This window comes from Apis laboriosa, unplaced genomic scaffold (genome assembly GCF_014066325.1).
Source record: "Apis laboriosa isolate Shangri-la unplaced genomic scaffold, ASM1406632v1 scaffold112_cov148, whole genome shotgun sequence".
NCBI classification, from domain to species: Eukaryota; Metazoa; Arthropoda; class Insecta; order Hymenoptera; family Apidae; genus Apis; species Apis laboriosa.
This window is the reverse complement of record NW_025220865.1, coordinates 6060172-6084150: the sequence shown is the minus strand read 5'-3', so window position 1 is coordinate 6084150 and position 23979 is coordinate 6060172. Positions and strand designations below refer to the sequence as shown.

The 23979-nt window shown below is 33.0% G+C and overlaps 2 protein-coding genes and 1 long non-coding RNA gene across 3 annotated transcripts in view; 2 read left to right on the top strand and 1 right to left on the bottom strand.

Moving 5' to 3' along the window:
• The window catches only part of LOC122711536 (zinc finger CCCH domain-containing protein 11A-like), a 13046-nt gene extending 7799 nt beyond the window's left edge, over positions 1-5247 (top strand). The window contains exon 6 of the mRNA XM_043930395.1: positions 3292-5247. Within this exon, the coding sequence (XP_043786330.1) occupies positions 3292-4277 (986 nt within the window). The 3' untranslated portion in view covers positions 4278-5247. The remainder of the gene's footprint in view (positions 1-3291) is intronic.
• A 3141-nt stretch (positions 5248-8388) lies between these two features.
• Positions 8389-23979, bottom strand: part of LOC122715102 (paired box protein Pax-6-like) — a 115582-nt gene continuing 99991 nt past the window's right edge. The window contains exons 7-12 of the mRNA XM_043937031.1: positions 14292-14551; positions 13227-13567; positions 12066-12376; positions 10234-10739; positions 9411-9592; positions 8389-8920 (exon numbers count right to left, since the gene is read on the bottom strand). Of these exons, the coding sequence (XP_043792966.1) occupies positions 10645-10739; positions 12066-12376; positions 13227-13567; positions 14292-14551 (1007 nt within the window). The 3' untranslated portion in view covers positions 8389-8920; positions 9411-9592; positions 10234-10644. The remainder of the gene's footprint in view (positions 8921-9410; positions 9593-10233; positions 10740-12065; positions 12377-13226; positions 13568-14291; positions 14552-23979) is intronic.
• Positions 10691-12009, top strand: LOC122715110. Its single transcript, XR_006346784.1, has 3 exons — positions 10691-10821; positions 10887-11004; positions 11767-12009. It is a non-coding gene; the product is annotated as an uncharacterized LOC122715110 (long non-coding RNA).

Sequence of the window (23979 nt, the reverse complement as noted above, 5' to 3'; positions counted from 1 at the left end):
TTTTTTTTTTTTTTTGTTTTTCTTTTTTCTTCGATCTTTAACCTTTTTTTCTTAATTGTTGATTTTCGAGTGCGTCCAGCTGCAATCATTGTTCTTAATCATTGTCCTCCGAGCGATGGACTTCTATTCGAATTATATTATTTCGTCGATCTATAACTTTTATTCTATCTTGTTCCTTTTTCTTTTTTTTTTTTATTTATTGTTATTGCGGCCATCGCGCGGTAGTGCGACCGTTATTATTTGTCATCCGTATCTTTGTTGTATTAATAATTGTTACTTATGAAGGCTTATATGTCTTTTTCCTCGAACTGTAACGCACGTATTCCATGACAGTTATGTTTCGGAACTCGTGTGTGATCCCTTGTTCAACGACAATTTTCGAAAGTTAAATGTTATATCTTTTTCTTCAATTATCATTAAATGAATAAAAAAAAAAAAATGCAGATTAACAAAAAAAAAAAAGAAAAAGAAAAAGAAATATAATTATATCTTTTAGAATGTTCAAAATTAAAATTGAATGAAAATGAAAAAAAAAAGATAAAATTAACGATCGAATTGTTTCCGGAAAAAAAAATTAAGAAGTATTTATAAAATGAATAAAGAAAATTGTCGTTGCATTTATTTACACAAAATCTCGTAAAACTTTTTGTTTGTCGAGCAGGTTCCTTCGATTTCATAAAAAAAAAGATTTGATTGAAAGTGAATGAAAAAGAGAGAGAGAGAGCGAGAGAGAGAAAGAGAGCGAGAGCAAGAGCGAGAGTAAGAGCGAGAGCGAGAGCAAGAGCGAGAGCGAGAGCAAGAGCGAGAGCAAGAGCGAGAGAGATTATGCTGAATATGCGATAAATAATTCCATACTAATCAATGTAAACGAATGGAAAACATTAATTTTTACCGAGATAATTATTTGGATTTCAATAAACTTGATGCCATGAAACGAAAGGAAAATTAATACCAGTGTGACAAAGACGATTTTTTTTTTTTTACTTTCTTATTTTGAACTTATAAAAGAGTGATATTTTTCGCGATTCACTGAAAAATTGAATTGAAGACTAATCGTCTTTTCATGCTGGTCGACTTGTTCTTGAGGGTACTATTTCTTTGCATTTATTGTATCGAATATATTCATTGAGGTTGACAAGGGAACTTCGGAGAGGATTTTTTTAAAGCATTAAAATTATATACAGTTTATATAAAAAAAAAAATGATTGGAATAAATTTAGTGGTTTTATGTTACATTATAAAATAATGAATGAAATTTTTAATTTTAAATATATATATAAAATTATTACAAATGCGGATATGTGTACGTTGAACCGAAGTTCCGTTGTAAGTGAAACTATTGCAAATAGCAAATGAATTTCATTCTAATTTGGCGCTATTTTTGCATTAGTCCAGACCAAAGAAATATATATAGATATATTATTCTTTCAAGGTGTCGGATATTTTTGTGAAAGGATTTTAATATTCAATTTCATTTTAATTTCTTTTTTTTTTTTGTCTGTGTCAATAAATAATTATTAAAAAAATTTTTAATGTTGGAATAATTATTGCATTTGTGATAGTTTTTCTTTCAAATTGGCGACATATGTTGCGTTCCCGTCTTGTCTTTCAAAATCTCAAAATATCACACGTTGCGAAATATCCAATTTTTAATAATTTGTTGTTTTGTTAATCAACTTGTTCAATATCCTTTTGCGTAACAATTGTATATGCGATACTTGAAATTGTGAATTTCACATAATGATATATTGTGTGCAATTTTTCAACACCCAATTGTTGTCCAGAATTATTATGACACATGTGGCAGTAAGTGGATGACCTATTTAATTTGTAAACCGTTCACAAACATTGTACCGAATTAAAAAACAAAAAAAAAACAAAAAAAAAAATATATATATGACATAAGAAAAGAAAAAAGATTTTTCGACGAACTGTTGAAAAAAAAAAAGAAACAAATATTAGATAATAATTTCGCTGGAAATTTCGCTTTTCTAATTATTTTTTCTTCATGAAATTTTTTCTTTTGCACAACGTTGCTGTTGATGATGAACGATTATTTTTGTCGTGTTGTGACATTGAGGCACGTGTGTGACTACTTCTTATTCTTGGTAAACAAAAGAAAAGAAAGAAAATCAAACGAGAGAGAGAGAGAGAGAAAGAGAAAAAGAAGGATTTCTAATGTTCATGGATGATTCGTGAAGTACTTTTCAAATTGTTTTTTTATCAAACTTGGAGATAGAAGCCTGGAGAGATGAGATTAAAAACGTAGAGAAAGAAAAAAATCCAAAGATGACGAATTTTCAAAGAAACCTTTTGATGATGATTGATTAATAGACAGCAAAGAGATATTTAGATAGAAAAGCAGAGAGAGAAAGAGAGAGAGAAAGAGAATAAACGAAAATAGAATATGCAAGAAGAGAATGATGACGATGATATAATTCACTTATTGAAGAATAATAATAATAATAATAATAATATAATATAGTATAATATAGTAATTATATTCAAAAATATAATTTAATTGCCTGATTGCAAAGATTGAAGAAGTAGAACGTACAAATAGATTTCTAATATCTATAAGAGATATATTAATTTTATTTATGACTTCTGTAGGAGAATTAAATTGTAGGAATAATATATATATTTTTTAAATGAAAAAAGAGAGAAAAAGTATTGTATAAAAAGGAGAGAAAGAAAGAGAGAAAAAAAAAGGGAGAAAAGGCAGAGTTGGCTGCAGGAAGAGAGGCAAAGATGGATCGCACAATAGTTTCATATCCAAGGAATATCGATCAAAGTATTGGAATTGTACTACATACGCTCTCCTTGTTTCTACTTTGAAATTAAATTTTCTAGTTTAGAGAACTCAAACGTCCCCCTATAAGTTCTGTGTCTGTGTGGAAATCAAAGACTACTCAAATCTAAATTAAAAATGATAATAATAACGATAAAATAAATAAAAACGATAAATAATAAGATAATAAAAAGAATATATGATCAGAAATACAAAATTTGTCTTAATCTACGATTATATAACTCATTATCAGTTAACTAGAGTTAATTAAGGATCTTTTGATTAATTTTAAAAAAAATATAAGTTTGGAAGGAGTTGAATCAAATTCCCAAATTGAATAAAAAAGAAAAAAAACTAAATAAAAATAGAAAGGATGTGTTACGAGAAAGATATCTAAGGATTCTTTAACAACATCGTGGTCCATCCTCGTTCGATTGATCAAAAAACAATGAATTTAAACAAAGATATCCCTGCAATTTCGTATGATATGTTTCTTCCAGAGTCGGACAATGAAAGTGTACCGTCTCCTGTAAAGCCGCAGCCGAGGGTTCCTTACTGCAAGACGTATGAGGAGATTCGTCTGGAGGAGATACAAGCTGAAAGTGCTGCCTACTATTCTTATCAGACCGAGGACTACCAGAGCGACATGAGTGGTGGCAAAATCAAGACATGTAGGACCAAACGGATCTGCCTTTATCCTTCGGTGATCAATAAAGATAAGAATAACGAGAAGGGATTGGATTTCGAGGTTCTCTCATTGGATGAAATTCGTCGCCGGAAGACGCACAAAGATCTTGAAAAAAATCTACTAGAGATTAGTAGAAATACAGAAGTCAAGAGAATGGAATCGAAAAGTTTAATCAATGAAAAAGAAGAATTGACGACTACAGAATATCTGAAAGAAGCCATGAATACGTTAACCGAGACAATTTCCGCAAGGGGGATAAAGAGACGATTAGAAGAGGATTGTGAAGAAAAAAAAGATACATCTAGGCGTAAAGTGAACTGTAACGTTGATCGTACAACCTTCATTGTTACTGGTGCGCCACCTGTTAAACTTAACAGAAGATCTCCAAGAAGGTTTATCTCGCTCGATAGTGATATCGAAAACCGAAAAAGTGTAAACAAAACAGTGAAAACTAGCCAAGAGAAGCGGATTGAAGCGAATAATGTGGAATCAATTAGAAATAGTCCAGAATCCACGTCCGTGGAAAGACTGAATTTTGAGCAAGTGTGTACGAATAATAGAACTAGGAAGAATGAAGTGGAAATTAGGTTATGCGACAGCAGTACGGATGAAGATCAAATGCCATTAGAAAAGAATGAAGAGAAGAAATTAATCGGTACATTTACTGTGGAGGATTCGAAGGAAACGTGTGACAGTTTGTTGAATATAAACGAAGAGGATTATCTAACACTGGACATGGCGTCAGATGATATATTGAAAGACATCGACGCGTTGCTTAAGGAAAAACCTTCTGTTTGAGAAAGAAGCAAATAAAGGATTGACAAAGGGACAGGTACTTATGAGAATTCGGTTTGATCGTTTCTCTGTTTGTTGTTCATTGATGAATAAGGAGGAGAAATGTTTTGCCATTTGGTTTGATTTCCATCGATCGATATCTAATGATTCTATATTCTGTCGAATGTTCTAGCGGAATTTATGTTCCTGAAATATAAAATTCAGTTTCTGCTATAATCCTATTTTTTTTCTTTAGGATTATTAGAAATTATCAAATTATTAGAAGAATTCGATAAGAAAGATCAGATTCGTGAGAAAAAAAATTATTTCGATTTTAGGTTAAATAATGGTTCATTAATGTTGAATATTTATTATTCTAGTATTTTTTTCTTTCGATAATAATATAATTTTAATATAATATATTTTATTTGATGCTTTTTTACGTTTCTATGTTATAGCATTTTATCATGATATAATAATTATTGAAAACGAATGCATTTCTTCCTTTTATTGTAAATTTTTTTGGATAATTATGTGCATTTTATTCACTTAAAGTAATAACGATTGAAATTCTTGTACGTCATTGTACGTATTATATTTATATACAGGATATACAAAAATAGGGATTTAAAGCTTAGGGCTATTTTTAAATACCCTCTATATATAGAATGATTCTAATTTGACTACGTAGAATTTTCCTCGTAAAATTTGTTTATTATATAAAAAATTGTTTTTATAATAATATTATTTTTCTTTCATTCAGTTGTTTCTTATTATTACGATCTATCTTATTTTAATTTTTCGTATCAACATAATAAGTTTTGTAAAAACTTAAATTTAAGAGTATCGAACACTTATAATTATTATCGCGTATAAAAAATCGACTGGTCTTAATTAGAGTATTTTTCAACTTAAGAAAATTTTGTTTTCTCATAGATTTTTTTCTTACAATTTTTATATAATAAACGGTTTACGAGTAGTTTTGTTAGATGTATCAACAACATTTAAAATTTTAAACGAGTTAATGAAAATATTTTATCCTCATATATAGAATGAGATATTTAAAACAGTAACATTCGAATGTATCTTTTTTTAGATTATGTCAAGATTCTTATTTCTTTAAAAATAAGTTATTACAGACATATTGATTTAAAAAGTATATTTTTCCGAATTAGCAATTTCACCTCGATATATTATTTATTTTTTATCGAAGTTATTTCTATTTTGGAGTAATATTTTTCGTGGTTCAACATAATCAATAATAATTTTAATTTTTATTATATTTGCACGACGTTTAGCTTCTTAAGCAATTTGGGATATGTTGTAAATAGATATGAAACGAAAGAAAACAAATTTTTAAGTAACATTATACTTTTTGATTAAAAGTATAAAGAATATTAAAAATAAAAATTTATTATTAAATTAAAGAAATTGATAAATATTATCAATTACAATCTTTGCTATGTAGAATGATTTTAATAGAATTGAATACTTTAAACAATTAGTTTAATTAACTATTATAATAAACATCGAAATAAATGTAGTCTGAATTTATAGAAAGTGAAATTTTATTTACAAATTAATGATTTTTTTTATCGATTCCATCTTTTAATTTATTCCAAATTTTTCATTAAATATAAAAATAAAAGAAATAAGAATAATTAAATAAGTTAATATCGAGCAATTTTTTTATCTTTTTTATTTAATTTAGAATTATCCAAATTTCGAAGAGTTTTCTAATATTTCACTAGTATTATCTAATATTTCATTAGTATTAATGAACATTAGAATAGGATAATAATTTTTTTATTCATCGTTAATTTAGAAATATTATTAGAAATTCGCTCAAAAAGATACAAATTATATTAAGAATATTTGTAAAATATTGAAAATATAAATTAGTACAAAAAATATAAAAAATTCAATTTAATCGAGAAAAAATATAAAATTGAAATTATTAAAAAATTATTAAAATTATTAAAAAATTATTAAAAAAATTTTCAAGTGACAATTAATTCATTTATGTTAGGGATAAACTCGAGAATTTGTTTGGTATATATTTAATTTTTGAATAATGTTCAATTCTCTTTTAATCAACTTACATATGCTTAGGTGAATAAAATAAATTTTGGGATCTTTAATTGTTACGTAAATTGGATTTTTGTATAAATAAAAAATTAGAAGTAGGTAAGTTTGATGTCGTTTCTTAAACTCTGTGAATTATTGTTTATTTTGCAATCGACAGTTTCTCGATATTTCTACAGGTAATTTTCCTTTCTGGAAACATAGAATAAATCGAAGTACCTTTTGATGCGATTGTGTCAATGAAAAGTATTAAAGGAATAAATACGATTGTTATATTTGCAAACTACTAGACGTTATTTTTCTTTATCCCTCTTATCAAACCTGCTATCGATATAAATGAAAAAGTGAAATTTTTTTATATAAATAGTGAAAAAAATTATATTTATTTTTTTATATCAACATTCACTTCATCTAGTGCAAAATTAAATTACTTATAACTTGAAAAGTAAACTTATACGAATATTTTTACGTTATTTATTTTAAGATATTTTGCATATCGATTTTTGAATATTTCACTTTTGAAATTTTCGTTTTAATCATTTTCGTTTTAATTTAAAAATCAATATTTACAATTTTTTATAAAAAGAATTTTCTATAAAGATAATGTAAAATTCTTTTATATAATTTTTTCTTTTTCATAGAGATAAAAAGATATTATTTTTCGAAATTGATACCTCTCTTTAAATAAAAAGCTATTAATAAAAGTTACTATAGATAGTTACTATAGATGGAGAGATGTTCAATATCGATAATTTTTAAGCTAATATAAATTAAAAAAAAAAAAAAAAAAGGTAATAAATAAACACGTATAATTATTAGAATTTCAAATAAATGTGAAATATCTACTATTTATTTTTTTCTCTATAAATGAAGGATCGAGAAAAGTAAGTAATAAAGATATATCGTTCGCCCATACAAAGTATTTTACTCTAATGCGTAAAGGTGAATTGAAAGGTAAGTGGTGAAGATCATAGATAACTTAAATGCACACACTATTTATTTCGAATGCATAATCGTACGGTTAATATACCTGGTTTCGCGTTATTCTTGTTGATCAAAATCTTGCACCGGATATAAATTATGAGTTCGCTTTTTAATCAGATATTTGGATGAAGTAGGGGGAGGGGGGGGGCTGAATAGAATCAACTATAATATAAATGTCGATATCTTTACGGTGTACACACAACAAACGTTCAATTATTCTTGCTTCTCCCCGGTTTCTTACACGAATATAAATTAATATCGACTTAAAAACTATTTTTCTTACGCTCTTTTTTTTTTTTTTCTTTTATTTATTCGCCTATAGAAATTACGTCTAAGAAACTGATTTAAAATCTCTGCGAGATTTTCTCCATTGCTAATGAGTTTTTTCTCTCTCTTTCTTCCATCGATACCATTCTTTCCTTACTTATATTCTTCGCTACAAAAAAATTAATAATCCACGAATGTGTTGTACAATTTTATTTTTGTTTGTTTGTTTCTTTTTTTTTTTTTTTTTTTTTATTATCATTTTTATACAAATTCTTTTTCTTTCGAATTGCTCGCTGTTCTGATTCAGATATGAATTTTTTCCTCCTTTTTTTTTTTTTTTTCTTTTCTTTTCTCATCGCTTTTAATCTACATTTATAATTAATGAAATCGGAATCAGAAAAAATGGTGGTACTCGATTCGTGACGAAATTAAACAGTTTGCATCGAAGAACGAGATATTTTGATTCAAGCTTCTTGTCTCTCGTAATCTTTATACAAAAAAAGTTTTCTCGCGAGAAAACACGTCGGATGTTGGGGAAAGTTTTGCCATTTATCAAGATATATATATAAAACACCAGTAAATATGAAAATATAGAAATTTCTTTTTAAAGAGAATTTTTTAAGAAAAAATGAAATAAATAAATAATTTTTATTTATTATATATAAAATATTATATAAAAAAATTATGATAGAATAAAAAAGATAGTAATTTATATTTAAAATTATTGTAATTTTATATTAGATACACGATTGATGTTGATTATAATAAAATTTTACATTTTACGCGTATGAATGTCGAAAGATCTTTTTAAAAACAAAACTTTCCCAATATCCTAAGTATAGATATATAGCTCTAATAAACGATTGAAAAATATTTACAATATAAGGTTTGAACGTGAAACGATACGTGTCTATTCCAATACATTTTCAATTTTTCATAATTTATTCGCAAAAATTGTATCATATTGCCGCTTTTAACAAAACATTTTCAACGTTCATGGTGAACGGATGCCTCGATGATTTCTAACAATTAAATTATTTTCACTGGTCGATGATAAGGTATTACACCGATACTTTATGCCTATTATTATATAATTATATAATTACGAATCGAAACGAAAACAATTCGTTACATAATAAATCATGCTAACGACATATTAAAAAATTTCGATACCTAGTAGCTTCATTACAAAGAAATTTCTCCTATGGTGTCGTCATAAATCACCATGGAGAACTAGATTTCATTTTGATCCATTGCTAAATGATCTTCATCGTAACTCGCGATGTACAAGATAAAAATGAGGCTTCTTTCGAGACAAAACTGCATACATTCTGAAAAATAAATTTTATTTCTTATACTACAGATCAAAAAAAAAATTGCTTTGTCAAGAATATGTCTTTTAAAATTATCGGCCAAAAATTTGGGATCATTTCTTTTCTCCTTTTCATATTGGATATTTTTCAAATTTTCTCATTCAAAATTAGTGTTTTATATATATATATATGAATAGCAATTTCATTTCAGTAGATCATTTTTCATGATTTTTCCAAGATCAATTACTTTAAAAATAAAATTAAAAATTTATCTTTCTATCTCAAAAAATCCTCGAATTCAGTTTGATCAGATTTATTATAATATTTACAAAAAAGAATTACTATTATATATATAATTAACTTTTATTTGATAAAATTGTTCCTTTTAAAATAAGTTTGACCGATGAACTTTTTTGATATCTAGAGAAAAAAAAAATTCAAATAGATTAAGAAAATAAACGAGATCATTAAGAGATAATTATTGTTTACAGTTTAAACATTACGCAACTATCATTTGTTTGATTATGTGCATTTTCTGAACAATTTAATTAGTTCTCCTCTTGCAACGTCGATGATACGCAAGTTTACGACGAAGTTGTTCTTCTTGTGTGTCCGTTGGAGGCAAGAGTGTATCTTTTCATCACACCTTAGGCGTGTACGAGTCTTAAAATCTTGAACTTAATATGTCTGCTATAAATACATTAAAAAAGATTAATTTAAAAAGCGACGAAAAAATATTGAAAATTTATATCCATCGATCGAGGAAACGATAGAAAATAATCTTTTTTATATTTGTACAATTTATATTCTACTTTCTTTAGTTTTCTATTTAGCATTTCGAATATGTGTGAAAATTGAGAATTTTTCTTCGCTATGTTCTTTTTTAAGAAAAAGATAAATTAAATTTGATTCTAGATCTCTATAAAATATATAAAATTTTCTAACCTTATTTAAATGTATCAAAGATATTAGATTTTTAGAATTCGTTGTTGAAAAATTGTTGTAATTATAAAATAAATTATTTATTCGAAACGAAAATAAATTTTTTGATTTTTTAACAATCTCAGTTGCTTAGATTTGCGATGGAATAATTTAAATGTTCGTAAATGAATCATTTAAAACTCAAATTTCACTTTTTATTATTTTATATATTTAATAATTTTATATTTTATTTCCAAATACGCATAGATAATGTTTAATTTTTCAAATAATTAATCTCTGTACAATTTCACAAGAATACCAAGCACCAAAGATTTAAAATATTACGATGTTTAAATAATGTAAAAAAAAAGAAATGCTAGATAGAAGATTTTAAATAACGATTATTATACCATTAACCGTACACGCCTATTAATTTACAAAAGTTCTCAATCTCGCGCGAAAAAAACGTTCTTAGCGAGCAAAACTTATTCTTTTTTTTCCATACGATAAATTTTGCGTCATTTGTGACGTTTATTTTACAAGTTCCACTAACATCCTCATTATTCTCCATTCTTCTTTTTTGCACGTTCTTCGAACGATTTTTACGAGACCGCCTTGGATCGATAATCGAAGGCAATCGATAATCGTCGAGGACAAAAGTATCGAATCGATTCCATCGAACGAATTGCAATGGCTGTTCTTTTCATCGATTTCGAACGTCTTCTCCTTGCGTTCCCACGTATCTAATCTCGTTTGTTAAGACTAATATAAGTCAAAGCTCGAGCCTACGGAGAGGATGTCGACACCGATGACCACCACGGTCACTGCAGCCTCGGTGACCAGTATTGGGCCGCCATGTCTGGTGCTGGTTGGCCTGGTACTGCGATCGGTACGCTGACACCTGGCGATATCAAACCTGGAAATCAATTTCAAGTTTATTCGATTTATCCTCTCTTGGCGTATCGTGAAAACGAAAGGTAGGAGGTATTCGCAAAAAAGTAAGTAAGTAAGTGTAAAAATTTGGTAAATAAGATTTGAAATTTATCCAATCGTCTCCTTTCAGTATCGTAAGGGAAAAAGTAAGGTTATAATGAATAATATCTGGAAGATGAATTTCGATATTTATTCGACGGACGATATTTATTCCTCTTTTGAATATTATAAGAAGACAGTAAAATATGGTAAGAAGAATATTTTAATTTTATTATTGTTATTTGGATAGTTGTTTGAATATATAAGTATAAATTAAATTTCTAAATCAATAATTATTACGTAGCGTGTAAGTGACTATATTTTCATTATTAACTTACGACCTTTTGTGACCTAAAATGACCTTTTACCATATCTTTTTAAACTTATATCTCATACTCTATACTGAGAATAGAAATATATGTCATATTATCTAAAAAAAAAAAAAAAAAGACGGTCACCTTGAAGTTTGCAGATCTTTACGATAGAACTACTTTTATCACGTTATATCACGAACTATATTATTTTCACTATATATTTTATGATTAAAAAAAGAAAAAAAAGAAATTGGAAAAAAGTTATACCAAATACATAAAAAGTTCAATGCAATAAAAATGCACGTATAATCGGTAAGAAAAATCTTTACACGTGACTTCAACCAACAAATTGTATTTTTAAATATAATAAGTACGATATGGAACAAAATTTCAAATTACAAATTCAAATATATATTCCATTATTAATTAAAAAAAAATATTTCTTACAAGTAGTTGCATTCAAAAAAAGAAAAGATCATTAAAAAAACCTAGGATTGATTTTATACGTTTCACGAATATTTTCAACATAAAAAGCATCACGCTCTAACGCACAAACTTTTATTAAAATCGGAATTTTTTCATTAAATGAATATCGATTTACTTGTACACTGATCGAGTACAACCTACTACAAGCGATCAATTCTTCTTAAATTACAGGACCAACCGATAAGAAAAAAAAAACCTTGTTAAAGCAAGCCGTAAAAAAAAGCATACAAGAAAAAAAATACCCATCATCGATTTAAAAAAAAAAAAAAAAAAGAAACCACTCGCTAAATTCCATTGAAAGCAGAGAAGAACAGTGTGAACGACCGTGTGAACGAAGAAGAAAGAGGGCCTTGGGTAGACGCAGAAGCGATAATATAATCCATTACCGGGAAGCTGGATAGCGTGTTATCCGTGGTAGTCCGTCGGCTAAAGTGCAAGCAGCGAGTGCAGTGAGTGCGGTAGACACTCACCGGTCGAGCTGGTGTTCTGATTATACTGGTTCAGGCCCGCGGTGTGGTATGGCTGAGTGGGGCTGCACGTGGGCCGTGCCCCGTATCCGAGGTGAAGAGGCTCGTAACTCGGTGGACGGGCGACGCCGCACGAATAACCGTTGTCGCGTTGCTGGAGACACGCGCCCGGGCTAGGGCCCACCGTCATGCCCACGGTCATACCCATCGGCCCCATCCCACCGCCCGTCGACAACGATGACATGCTGCTCGTCGTGTGCTGGTTCTGCTGGCCACCGCCGGACATCGTGAAACTCGGCATGGACGTCATGGGACTGGAACGGATCGTTCGAAATGTATCAATCTTTGTCCATAACGAGAATGATGATTATTCGAGAATTACGAATCTTCGAAATATTTGAAAGTGAGTCGAAAGTGAGGTTTTTCGTGATATAATAAATCCTTATTATTAGTTTTCTTTCTTTATATTTTTAAAAAAATGTATATATCCCAAGAATTGACTTGAAATTTAAGAAGAGTGATGGATCTAAAATATTGACAACAGAATGTTAAAATTATTGTATCATATTATTTCGGATGTAATGTAAAAATGTATATATCCCAAGAATCGACTTGAAATTTAAGAAGAGTGAAATTTAAGATGGATCCAAAATGTTGACAACTGAGATTAAAATTATTGTATCATATCATTTCGGATGTAATGTAAAAATATATATATTCCAAGAATCGATTTAAAATTTAAGAAGAGTGATGGATCCAAAATGTTGACAACTGAGATTAAAATTATTGTATCATATCATTTCGGATGTAATGTAAAAATATATATATTCCAAGAATCGATTTAAAATTTAAGAAGAGTCATAAATTCAAAATGTTGACAACGGAAGTTAAAATTATTGTATCATATCATTTCGGATTCATCGCTCTTGTTAAATTTTCGAAATGCTTTTCGAAAATTTAACCTATTTCCTCTTAGAATTCTTCCATACGAGATTAATCAATATTGTATATTCAAATTATAACAACTTGCACGAATTATTCCTTAAACCAAGTTTTGAAACTTGAAACTTTGCAGAGTTTCGACACTTGGAGTTGCTCCAATTCCCGGTTAATTTGCAGGGGAACAACCGGGTAATTTCGGTAATTATTCAACTTGCTTCTCACCTGTACGAATCAGGCATGCTGGGTATTCCGGGGTAAACGGCGGTGGGCGCGAAACCATGATGTATCCTAGGTGGAGAGGGCGGCGCTTGCGGCGGTGGTTGACCAGCCAAAATACCCGAGGCCGGTGGTGGTGTCGGATGACCAGCGGTGACCAGACTCACCCCTCCGGCGTGCTGCTGCTGCTGCTGCTGCTGCTGTTGGGACTGTTGCTGCTGTTGCTGCTGCTGCTGTTGTTGCTGCTGTTGCTGCTGCTGCGACTGCTGGTGTTGCGGGTTGTCCCTCCGTTGCGTGCGCAATTTCTCTTCGCGCCGCCACTTCGCCCGCCGATTCGAAAACCATACCTGAGTTAGTGAACGAGAAGACAGACGAAGATACAGGTCAATCGCTAGGCTACAGGTTTCTCCGTTTAATTTCGATTTTGTTTCCGACTTTTTTCTCTTTTTTTTTTTTTTTTCTAATTTATCCCTCTCTCACTCCCTCTTTATTTTTCAGCAAAAACAACTTTGTTCCCGCGCGATATCGATCGGACGATCGATGGACAACTCGTCAGCTGATTTTGTTTTTTATTCAACAGATGTTGTCAATCACGAAGATGTATTATTTGGAATAATAATTATTTCGAATTAATGATTACGGTACGTGATTAATCGACGTATTAATTTTGGTAAACGAGAATCCTATATTATATTGCGAAGCTTATTACAAGTTTAATGGATTTTTCTGCGATTCGGTAGAAACGGATTTTCGGACACGAATTCTACTAATTGTTTTCAATATATCATGGTAATATCGTAATAATTTGAAACAAGTTCGTATATATTTGACGGTGAATTTAAATTTAGATTTGGATCGATCGTATCGATTATACTTGTAGGGAGAAAACAAAAATATTTTACAAAGATGAATACGAATAGGCGATTATAACCCATGATTGTTATAAAAGAAATAAATAAAATAAAAAACGAAAGAGAGGAAGGAAAGAAGGAAAGCGGTAATCGCGGCAAGTATTTCACGCTTGGAAGGTTAAAATAATGAATGTATATGGGTATAAAATATAATAGCCACCTGTATTCGAGCTTCAGGCAGACCAATCTTTCCGGCCAATCTCTCTCTTGCGAAAACGTCTGGATAATGCGTCCTCTCGAATTCCTTCTCGAGCGCGTCTATTTGCTCGTTACTGAAACTCGTGCGATTCCTTTGAAGCTTCCTTTTTAAGCGAAGACGCGCCTGATCATCGTCCGTGCCCCCGGACACGCTCCCTGCGTTGCTGTTGTCACCGCCGCTGTTCGTCTCGTCCGAGTGTGCACCGCCCTCCAGTTCCGCTACTACGAAACGAAGAGCAGAACAATTGATTTCAATCGCGTGAGAAAAAGCGATATTTTCTTTTTTTTTTTTTTCTTTTCTTTCAAACTTATTTTTTTAAAACTTTTTGACCCTTTCGTTCGAGCAAGGAAGGAAGGAAGGAAGGAAGGAAGGAAGTATGTCGGGTGAAGAAAAATTCGAAAGTTATTTTATAAAATCGGAGAATTTAAGAAAAAGAAAAAAAAGATAGGGAGGAGAATTGGAAATTTTTTTTTAAGATAAACATGAAATATACGTACGATTGATTCGTTAATTGAATTATGAAAATTAACCTAAATAATATGGATATTGAAGGTTAATTAATATAAAAATTAATAAAATTAAATAAAATCCTAATAAATCTTTAATTGAAAAATATGGATGAAATGTAATTTTATAATTATTATAATTTGATCCTAAAGGGTTTGAAGATCCTGTTAAATGAAGAGCAAATAAGTGTAAAATAATTATAAATAAAATGATTAATGGAAGAATAAAATGTAAAGAAAAAAATCGATTTAGAGTTTCATAATATAGCGATTAGAAAAATATGATACGATGATTCTTGTAAATTTTTTTTTGAATCCTTTCTTCTGCTTTATCCCCACAAAAATTTCAATATAGTCCAATTATAAATAATTGCGCGATAAATGGAACAACGAACGGAATTACGGAATTGCCCGATTTAAATTAATTCAAAAACGGAACACGGTATATTCGTTGTATTTTAAATAGCTTATCCATTAATTCTTCGCGTAATTCCGATCTCCCTTAATTTTTACTTTCTATCAAAATGAAAATCTCTTTGCGAACGATTACAACGAATTCCGAATTTCCATCTATCTCATCTTCGCTTGATAAGTTATATATACGATTCCTTTTCGATTCCAAACTTTGATGCTTTTTTTTAAAAAAAAGAAATCTCTTTCTTTTTCTCTTAAGATTGGTGTAAAATTTTCAAAAGAAAAAAAATATCAATAATAATTACCATTGAATCGCTCGGAAAAAAAAACTTTGTCACCGATCCCACTCCGAAATTTTCAACTCAAACTCACCCTCGTCCCATCCCTCCCCCCCCCCAAAAAAAAGAGAAAATCCCGCGAATCACGGGAAAAATCCTTGATAGATCGGCTTCGAAACTCGATCGATCCTAGAGAGACGCCTCGAGTTTTTACTGACCCTGACTTCTCCCCATTCCCTCTTTTCCTTTTTCAAGGGTCGTCGACAGAGAGAGAGAGAGAGAGAGAGAGACCCTTCGTCATTTTTTTCTTACATAAATATCCCACGTGCGTGCACGAATCTCGTGCATATACATATACATACATACATACATACACATATATATATATATATATACATATGCACGTGTATATATATATATACACACGGAGGGGACACAAGGGGGTGGTGGATTCGAAGGCGGCGGTGGTAGGCAGGCGTTGCTGGGTGAACCTTATCGTCGGTTTCTGGGTGAGCGCGTCGAGGCGTCACTGGGTTTTGGCTCGACGACGAGAACTGCTTGCCGCGCGGGGAGGGAGGGGGGAAAAGCTGGTGGAATGGCCAGGATGGGGGGAGGAGGGTGTGAGATTCGAAGGGGGATGCCACGATAAGACGTGGAGCGTCCCGACGCGACGCCAGCGCCCCCCTCCTCCCCGCGACGACGATACGCCGCCTCTGTCATCCGTGGAAAGTGCCACCCCTCCCCCCTTCTCTCCTCTCTCCTCGTTCCCCGGCTATTGCTACCGTTTTTCTTCCTCCTCCTCCTCCTCCTTTTTTCTCCCCCTATCTTTCACCCTCTCCCTTTAATTTTCACCTCCAACGTTTTCGCTCTTCTTTGTCTCACCCTTCTCTCTCTCTCTCTTTCTGTCTCTCTCTCTCTCTGTCTCTATAGGTAATCTTCGTTTCTCTCGCGCCCCGCCAATCTTCCACGCGTTAATGGAAACCTGATAACAACTTCTCGATAGAGTCTCTTACCCTTCCACCCTTTGGCTTTGCGCTTCTTTCCCTTTCCTTCGCCTTCCTTTCCCCCATCTTCCATCCTTCTTATTGCAGGGAAGGTGACAGGTGCAGAGAAGGCAGATGTTAAGTGGTTGAGTTTCGTTTGACGGCAGTTTTTTTAATAACGAGTAGACTCGATTTTTCGAAAGCTCGAAAGCACAGGGAAGATACGTGTGATATTTTTTTGAATCGTGTTGGAAGGAGAGGATGTCCAAGAAATCGTGTTGGAATATATGATTACAATCACGGATATCGTGAATCACGATATACGATTTATTTACGGCGTATGCTATAACTCACTTCTCGTAATTTCTCATTAATTGGCATTTTCAAGTCAGTTAAATCGATTGCAACCTTTGAACTTTACTGTGTTTACTATAATAGATAATTGTCTAATGTTATATATAAGAAAAACAGGATAGAACACGTAATAATAAAAATATTGGTGTAGGTTTCTTCGGCCTAATGAATAATAATTATTCTTTGAAAAGATAAAAAAAAAAAAAAGAATGAATGGATAGAAAAGAGATGTATATTTCGCATATACATGGTCGAAAGGAAATGACGTAAATGGATTATCCATCTTTAAAAGTCATCGAAACGAGCGTTCATTGTTCCACGGTCGGTGATGTATTATACAGCGCGTCGTAAAGGGGAGGCGATGGTTTTCATAATGATACCGAGGAGGGAGCGAGAGAGAACTCGAGAGATAATCCGCGCCATCCCTCCTTTCGTGGATGCGGTTAAGGTTCATCGTGGATGCTGGCAAGGAGCCCAGCACTAAACTTCGAATCGGAGGGCTGTTACACCCAAGTTTCCACTACAGGATGTAGAATCCAGAACAATGTGCAACTTCCACCTCCTCCTCCTCCTCCTCCTCCTCCTCTTCGTCCCTTGCTATCCTCCTCTCGTTGCCTGTAGCTTCCGCCTCCGGTTAGTTCTACTTTTTCCCTTCGTCTCTCTTCTTTTTTTTTTCTTTTCTCTTTCTTTCTCTCTCTCTCTCTCTATTTTTTTTTCTACTCCTCTCGCAGTTTACACTTCGTTTGTCCTAGTTTCCCTCGTTTTTATCCAGCCGATTGTTTCTCTCGATTATTCTGCGTTTCTTTTTTTCTCTCTCTTTCTCTCTTTCTGTTTTATTCTTTTTTATTCTTTCGGCTCGTGCTTTGCGAATTTTCGAGCTTGAGATTTTGCTTTTTTATTTATTTCTTTTTTTTTTTCGAATATCGTTGGTGTATATATGTATATTTAAGGGATAATCTTTTGTATTTTCTCTGAATTATACAGTTTAAGATTATAGAAAAATTATGGAAAAAGAAAATTTGAAAGAGAAGAGATAAATATATCGAGGAAAAATATAATGTTCAATTTTTTGTTTTAATAATAAAGTTAACTCGTATAATTTTGTAACACGTTAATATCGTTAATTTTTTTTAGAGGATTAGTAGTATTTTAATTAGAAAAGAGGATGGTTACGCGTTAGTAGAAGCACGAAGATGAAGTCGGCCATCGCGCTTGAGCGGGCTTAAACTCGGGTTGGTGGATAATACGTTGAACAACGATACGAGAGATTTGGTTGGGGCGAAAGACTAAGAGAAGCTGGATGGATGGGACGGATTCCCCTCCACCAACGTTACACTCTTCTTCTCGCTTCCAACATCTGTCGCTGAATCTTTCCTTTCTCGAGACATCGGGAATATTACGCAAAATGAAAAAAATTATTTCCATTCTCTAAGCTTTTAAATATGTCGACACGATTCAAATGTATAGTATATAATATACGTGAAACGTAATAATATTAAACAATTTTTCGCTTAATTCAATGGTTAATTCGATCCATTTAGAAATTGTACTTATTATTGTATAATAATATAATATAAATATAAATTTAAAAGTACAAAATTAAATTTAACTTTAGATCACATGGCAGCAAATCATTGCAAAATCACGAGTGAAAAATTTTCTTGTGAAAAAAAAATAAAAAATTTTCTCATCAAAAAGTAGACGAAACCATACCATTGAAATCAGTTTTTGTTTTATCCCGATATCTCAATCCGTTACCAAGATATAACGATTCAAAGTTTAATGGTGTTAATATTATGAATGGATTCCGCGATTCAATGATATATCTTTTTCTGGAAACGCGTAATACGTTTTTTATGTTTTTTTTTTTACGTCTGCCACTTGTCCGCAACTTGGGATGAAGGTCAATGAAACGAGGTGCGAACGAGAGGCCCGAGAAGATAGCAAACGATCAAAAATTACACTTTTCTTTACACGACGATATCTCGGAAACCGGAAGTCGTATCGACATAAACGAAAAAGCGTTTTAATGAGCAAGGTTCCACGCTTCCAACGATCGTTGATTCGTTGATCGAAACTTGCTACGTTCGAAGTTATAGCGATTCAAAGTTTTTCTAATTTTAATAAGATTCGATTCGGTTTAAAGCAAACGGTTTAAAAATTATTTTTCCTTTGCACGATGATATCTCGGAAACCGGAAGTCGTATCGGGATAAACGAATAGACGTTTTAAAGCGCAAGATTCCGCGCTTCCAATGGTCGTTCGCTCGTTGACCGGAAGTTATTATTTTCGTAGTTACAGCGATTCAAAGTTTTCCTAATTTTAATAGAGTTCGATATCGACTTTTACGCTTTTCGGGTAAAAATCCGTCTGTTTGTCAACAACAATAACAAATCTCCGATATCGTGATCGCTCGAGTCGTTGGCGAGTAGAATTTCTCGCGAAGGAGGAAGAAAAATAATGAGGGTTCGTAAAGCTTGGAGTCGGGTGTAAAACGGTCGTTCGCGAGACCGTTAAAACGTACCCAACCTGGAGTAGAGAGAGAGAGAGAGAGAGAGATCGAGGAAACCCGAGTTCTAAAGTCACGCAGCCGGGCCAACGACGACGGTGAAAAGAAAAAGCTGGCGGGTAATGGTCGCGAACGCACGAGTGGCGAACGGCATTATTAACACCGATAATGGCCGCCGCACTTAACTAAACGTCGCCACTTCCTTCGCTAGGGACTTTCCAATCGTTCTCGACTCACCACGAGTGTTACAATGCCGAATATACATATGCCCCACTCGTTACCACTTTATATTATTTCTCTTCCAACGCAAGTAGTATTCGAGAAATTGGCCACCGCGTGAACGATTATCGAAACCGATCGGCAACCTCGAAGGGATTACCAACAAAAGAAACTCTTTCTCCTCCTCTCCACGAGTCTCCTACTGCTCGAACTCTCTCGATTCTTATACGCGCGTGCCTTTCCGTTTCTTCCTCGAGAGACACTCGACTAGAAGAAGAGGAGGGGGATGAAAAATAATAGTTTCTCTCGTGCGTAATCGTTGCCCTCCTCCCTTCGACCTCTCGATCGGAAACAATGCTACACTTTGGCCGCGCTTACGCAACAATAACGTTCGACTCGAGTTTTTGAACTCGGTGTGCTCGGCTCGTGTCCGATTCTCGCCCATTCGGAAAACGATACGATATACGAGTCGAGTGCATGTCTCGAGTTTTTTTTTTTTCGACCGGCGAAAGTTTTTATTGTTCGTTATTAAGCGGGATAAAGGGATTTCCAAGTGGCACGCGGTTGTTTCGTTTTGTTGAAACGTTTTTAATAACGCTTCGGTTAGTCTTGTGTCCTTTTGCTTCCTCTTTGTTCGGTAATTGTTGTTGGCCGCGTGGTCGCCTGCGACGGAAGCCTGCACCTTCCTCTATCACCCTTCCTCACCACTCCTCGCACCACCCAAACCGTAGCAACGAATCTTTATACGATTTAAATGATTTAATAGATAATTCTAAAAATACGAAATCATCATCGAGGACGAATATTTTTTTTTTCTTTTTTACCTATCTTTTCTCCACAAATTCATCCCCCGATAACCTACTAACCAAACCCAACCCAATCCACACAAAAATACTGTAAACACTGTATCGGCGATACATCCCAGTCACACGACGTAACACGACGCGCCATCCATTCAACCATTCCTCTCTTCCCTCCCTTCCATCTCTCACCCCTCCGTCCTCCCCGTCCCGTCGATTCTTTTTCCTTTTTTTCCTTCTTCTTTTTTCTCTCCCAGTCCGGTCGATGAATGGCCGTTACCATCAAACGCATCATGGCCGGCTGGCATTGTCACCGCCACTGGCTTTTCTACTCGATTTCAAAATGATAATCGCGACTCGGGCTTGGGAGGGTGCGAGGTGTCGCTCCGGAACCGGGGACGTGCCCAATGTGCCCGATCTTTTTTTCCTCTCTCCCCCTCCCCTCGAGATTGGGTGCAATCACCAATCACCACCCCTCAGGAGTGTCGTCGTCACCTATGGCGTGTCGCACCAGGCTCGTCACGATGGGTTGACTCTCCCCGAGTGGAGAGAGAGAGAGAGGCGAGAGGTGGTGGGGAGAGGGGTGGGGGGGGAGATAACAAAAATGAGAGAGGGGAGGGAGGACCTGGCGGTCCGCATTACGCGTTATTAGCCGACCTTTAATGCGCCCTTTCCTCGCCGAATTTTCGGCCCCGTCGACGTCTCCATGACTTCCCTCTCCTCCGCTTCGATGAGCAACGGTAATCCAGCTAACATCTGTATCATCGCCACCTATTCTCCCATTCGACGCGGAACGAACAGAAGAGCATCTGGCCCCCCTCTTTCCGCGATGGACCAACCCCCTCCACCCCTTCCCACCAAGCTTCCTCGTGGAAAACTTGTTCTCTCCTCTGCCTTTCACCTTATGTCGCTCATGTCGTTTGAATATTTTATGAGGGGGGGGGGAGGGAAGGGTAATTAATATTACGCGCGATGGGAGACGATGGACGATGGACCGCGTCGCTTGGTCGTTGGAGGAGTCGACAAGAGCGAAGGAGAATTTATATGATTTTATTATTATTAAAATTGGAAAATCTTCATAAACTTTGGAAGAGGTAAAATTTTTGTAAATAGTCGAATCGAGTAAAATTTTCACGTGTCTCGAGAATATTCGTATGAAACGTAAATTTCTACTTTTTCTTACTTCTTGTATTTATTTATATTTATCTTATATTTTCTTATTTTTATATTATATATATAAATACCCTCAAGGTATTGGCGATGCAAATTAATAAAAATCCGCATCTTTCTCAAATTAGAAAAAAATTTCAAGAAAAAGAAAGAATATCATGAAACATTACTGGAAACTGGATTAATTTTCCTTTTCCGTGGTAGGGTTCTTCGTACCCTTTCTTCGAGATGTCTCTTCCGAACGAAACAGACTTTTATTATTTTCCACCCCTTCGCACATCAGACGAGATATCTATCGATCATCGCGCGATTCTAATTAAGACGAACACCCTCGCTAAACTTTGCACCAAAGTCAAGCCGTTAATGCACGGTAATCGTTCGAACGAGTTCCACCCTCCCCTTAATCCACGGTGAGGTGGAAGGGGGGAGGGGGAGAGAGAGATTTTCAACTTCGTTTCGAAACTTCTCGACGCGCGCATATTCGGCATTAAGAGAATCCAATAAATTTGTCCGTGGGATTAGGCATTAGACCGAAACGGATTATACGTCGAATTTCTATTCCGCAACGATAGCGATCGACCCCTCGTCCAACCCCTCCCCCCTCCATATATAACGTATCGCGGGATGATCCTTCTCAACTTGTTCTCAATCGTTACGAGCCACTCGATATCCCCTCCCCCCATCACTTTCTCGCGACACTAACCACGAAAAAATATTAAAAACGGATACTTGGAGAATTTTCGAACGGAGGAGATATATNTAATATATAGTATAATGTATAGTATAATATATATATATAGTATATAGTATAATGTATAGTATAATATATATATATAGTATATAGTATAATATAGTATAGTAGTATAATATATAATATAATATATAGTATAATATATAATATATATATATAGTATAATATAGTATAGTATAATATATCAATGGCAGATTCGAGATGATATAATGTAAGCTTTCGGGGTTCTTCGTTTCTTTTGTTTGTGGAGAAACGAAAATGTATCAATATCAATAGTATAATATATAGTATAGTATAATATATAGTATAATATGTAGTATAATATATATATAGTATATAGTATAATATAGTATAGTAGTATAATATATAGTATAATATATAGTATAATATATAATATATATATAGTATAATATAGTATAGTATAATATATCAATGGCAGGTTCGAGGCGATATTGGAAATCGTATGTAAAAATCGTTGAGTAAAAAGGATTCTTCATATCGATATTATTTTTAAAATAGTGTTTTGCAGACGTAAATGATATTTTAGTTCAGTTTGTTTCTTTCGTGGGATCGAATATTTGATTTTTTGTCAATCGTGAAATTTATTTTTTACTTTGTTACATGTTTTTTTTTTGTATACAATTTTATATAGAAAGTAGGCGAAGAAACTATATACAATAATTCGTCGTACGATGAAAGTTTTAAAAAAATTTTAAAACAATAAATGATTATCATAGATTTAAACACGAATTTTTCAATTTTCTACAATAATTTTTAATTATTTCCGAAAATCCATGTTTCTATTTTGTGTTAATTATTTTGAACAACGAACAGTGAAAAGTTTATAAAGAGAGAAGTGTAAATTTTGTAAATTGTGAAATTTATTTTTTAGTTTGTTATATATTTTTCGTTTGTATACAATTTTATATAGAAAGTAGGCGAAGAAACGTATAATTCGTACGATGAAAGTTTTAAAAAAATTTTAAAACAATAAATGATTATCATAGATTTAAACACGAATTTTTCAATTTTCTACAATAATTTTATTTCCGAAAATCGATGTTTCTATTTTGTGTTAATTATTTTGAACAACGAACAGTAAAAAGTTTATAAATTTTGTAAAATTATTCGAATTATCGTTCACTTGAAATTTTTTAAATATCTTATGTACATATTCTCCTCGTATCGATCAAAAAATTTTAAATATCACGTTGTACGTTTCGCAAAATTTCCATCATAATGTTGTTCACAGAATAAGTAGTGCAAGTACTGGATGGACCGTGAACGAGCGACAGCCGATGTTAAACGGTCGGAAAGAAACGGTGGGATCATCCATTTCGTCGTGCGCATTCAACGAACGCGTTAGCAGTGTTTATGGCGCTACCTACCGCGTATGAATACAAATAGATTACACTTTGTAAACGGATCCATTCGAATAGACGGGACACGCATGCGTGCTTATACGATCAAAGGCCGACTCGTCGAACGTAACAGCTCGAAACGAAATTGAAAACTTACTTTATTCGTTCGTTAAAAAAAAAATGAGATAATTCATCTGTACGATTCTCTTCCCTTCAAATTAAAACAAAACGAGACGAAACAATTTAAAACGATAGACAGATAGACGAATAATATTCTCTCTCACATTTTCCACGAAAATTTTCA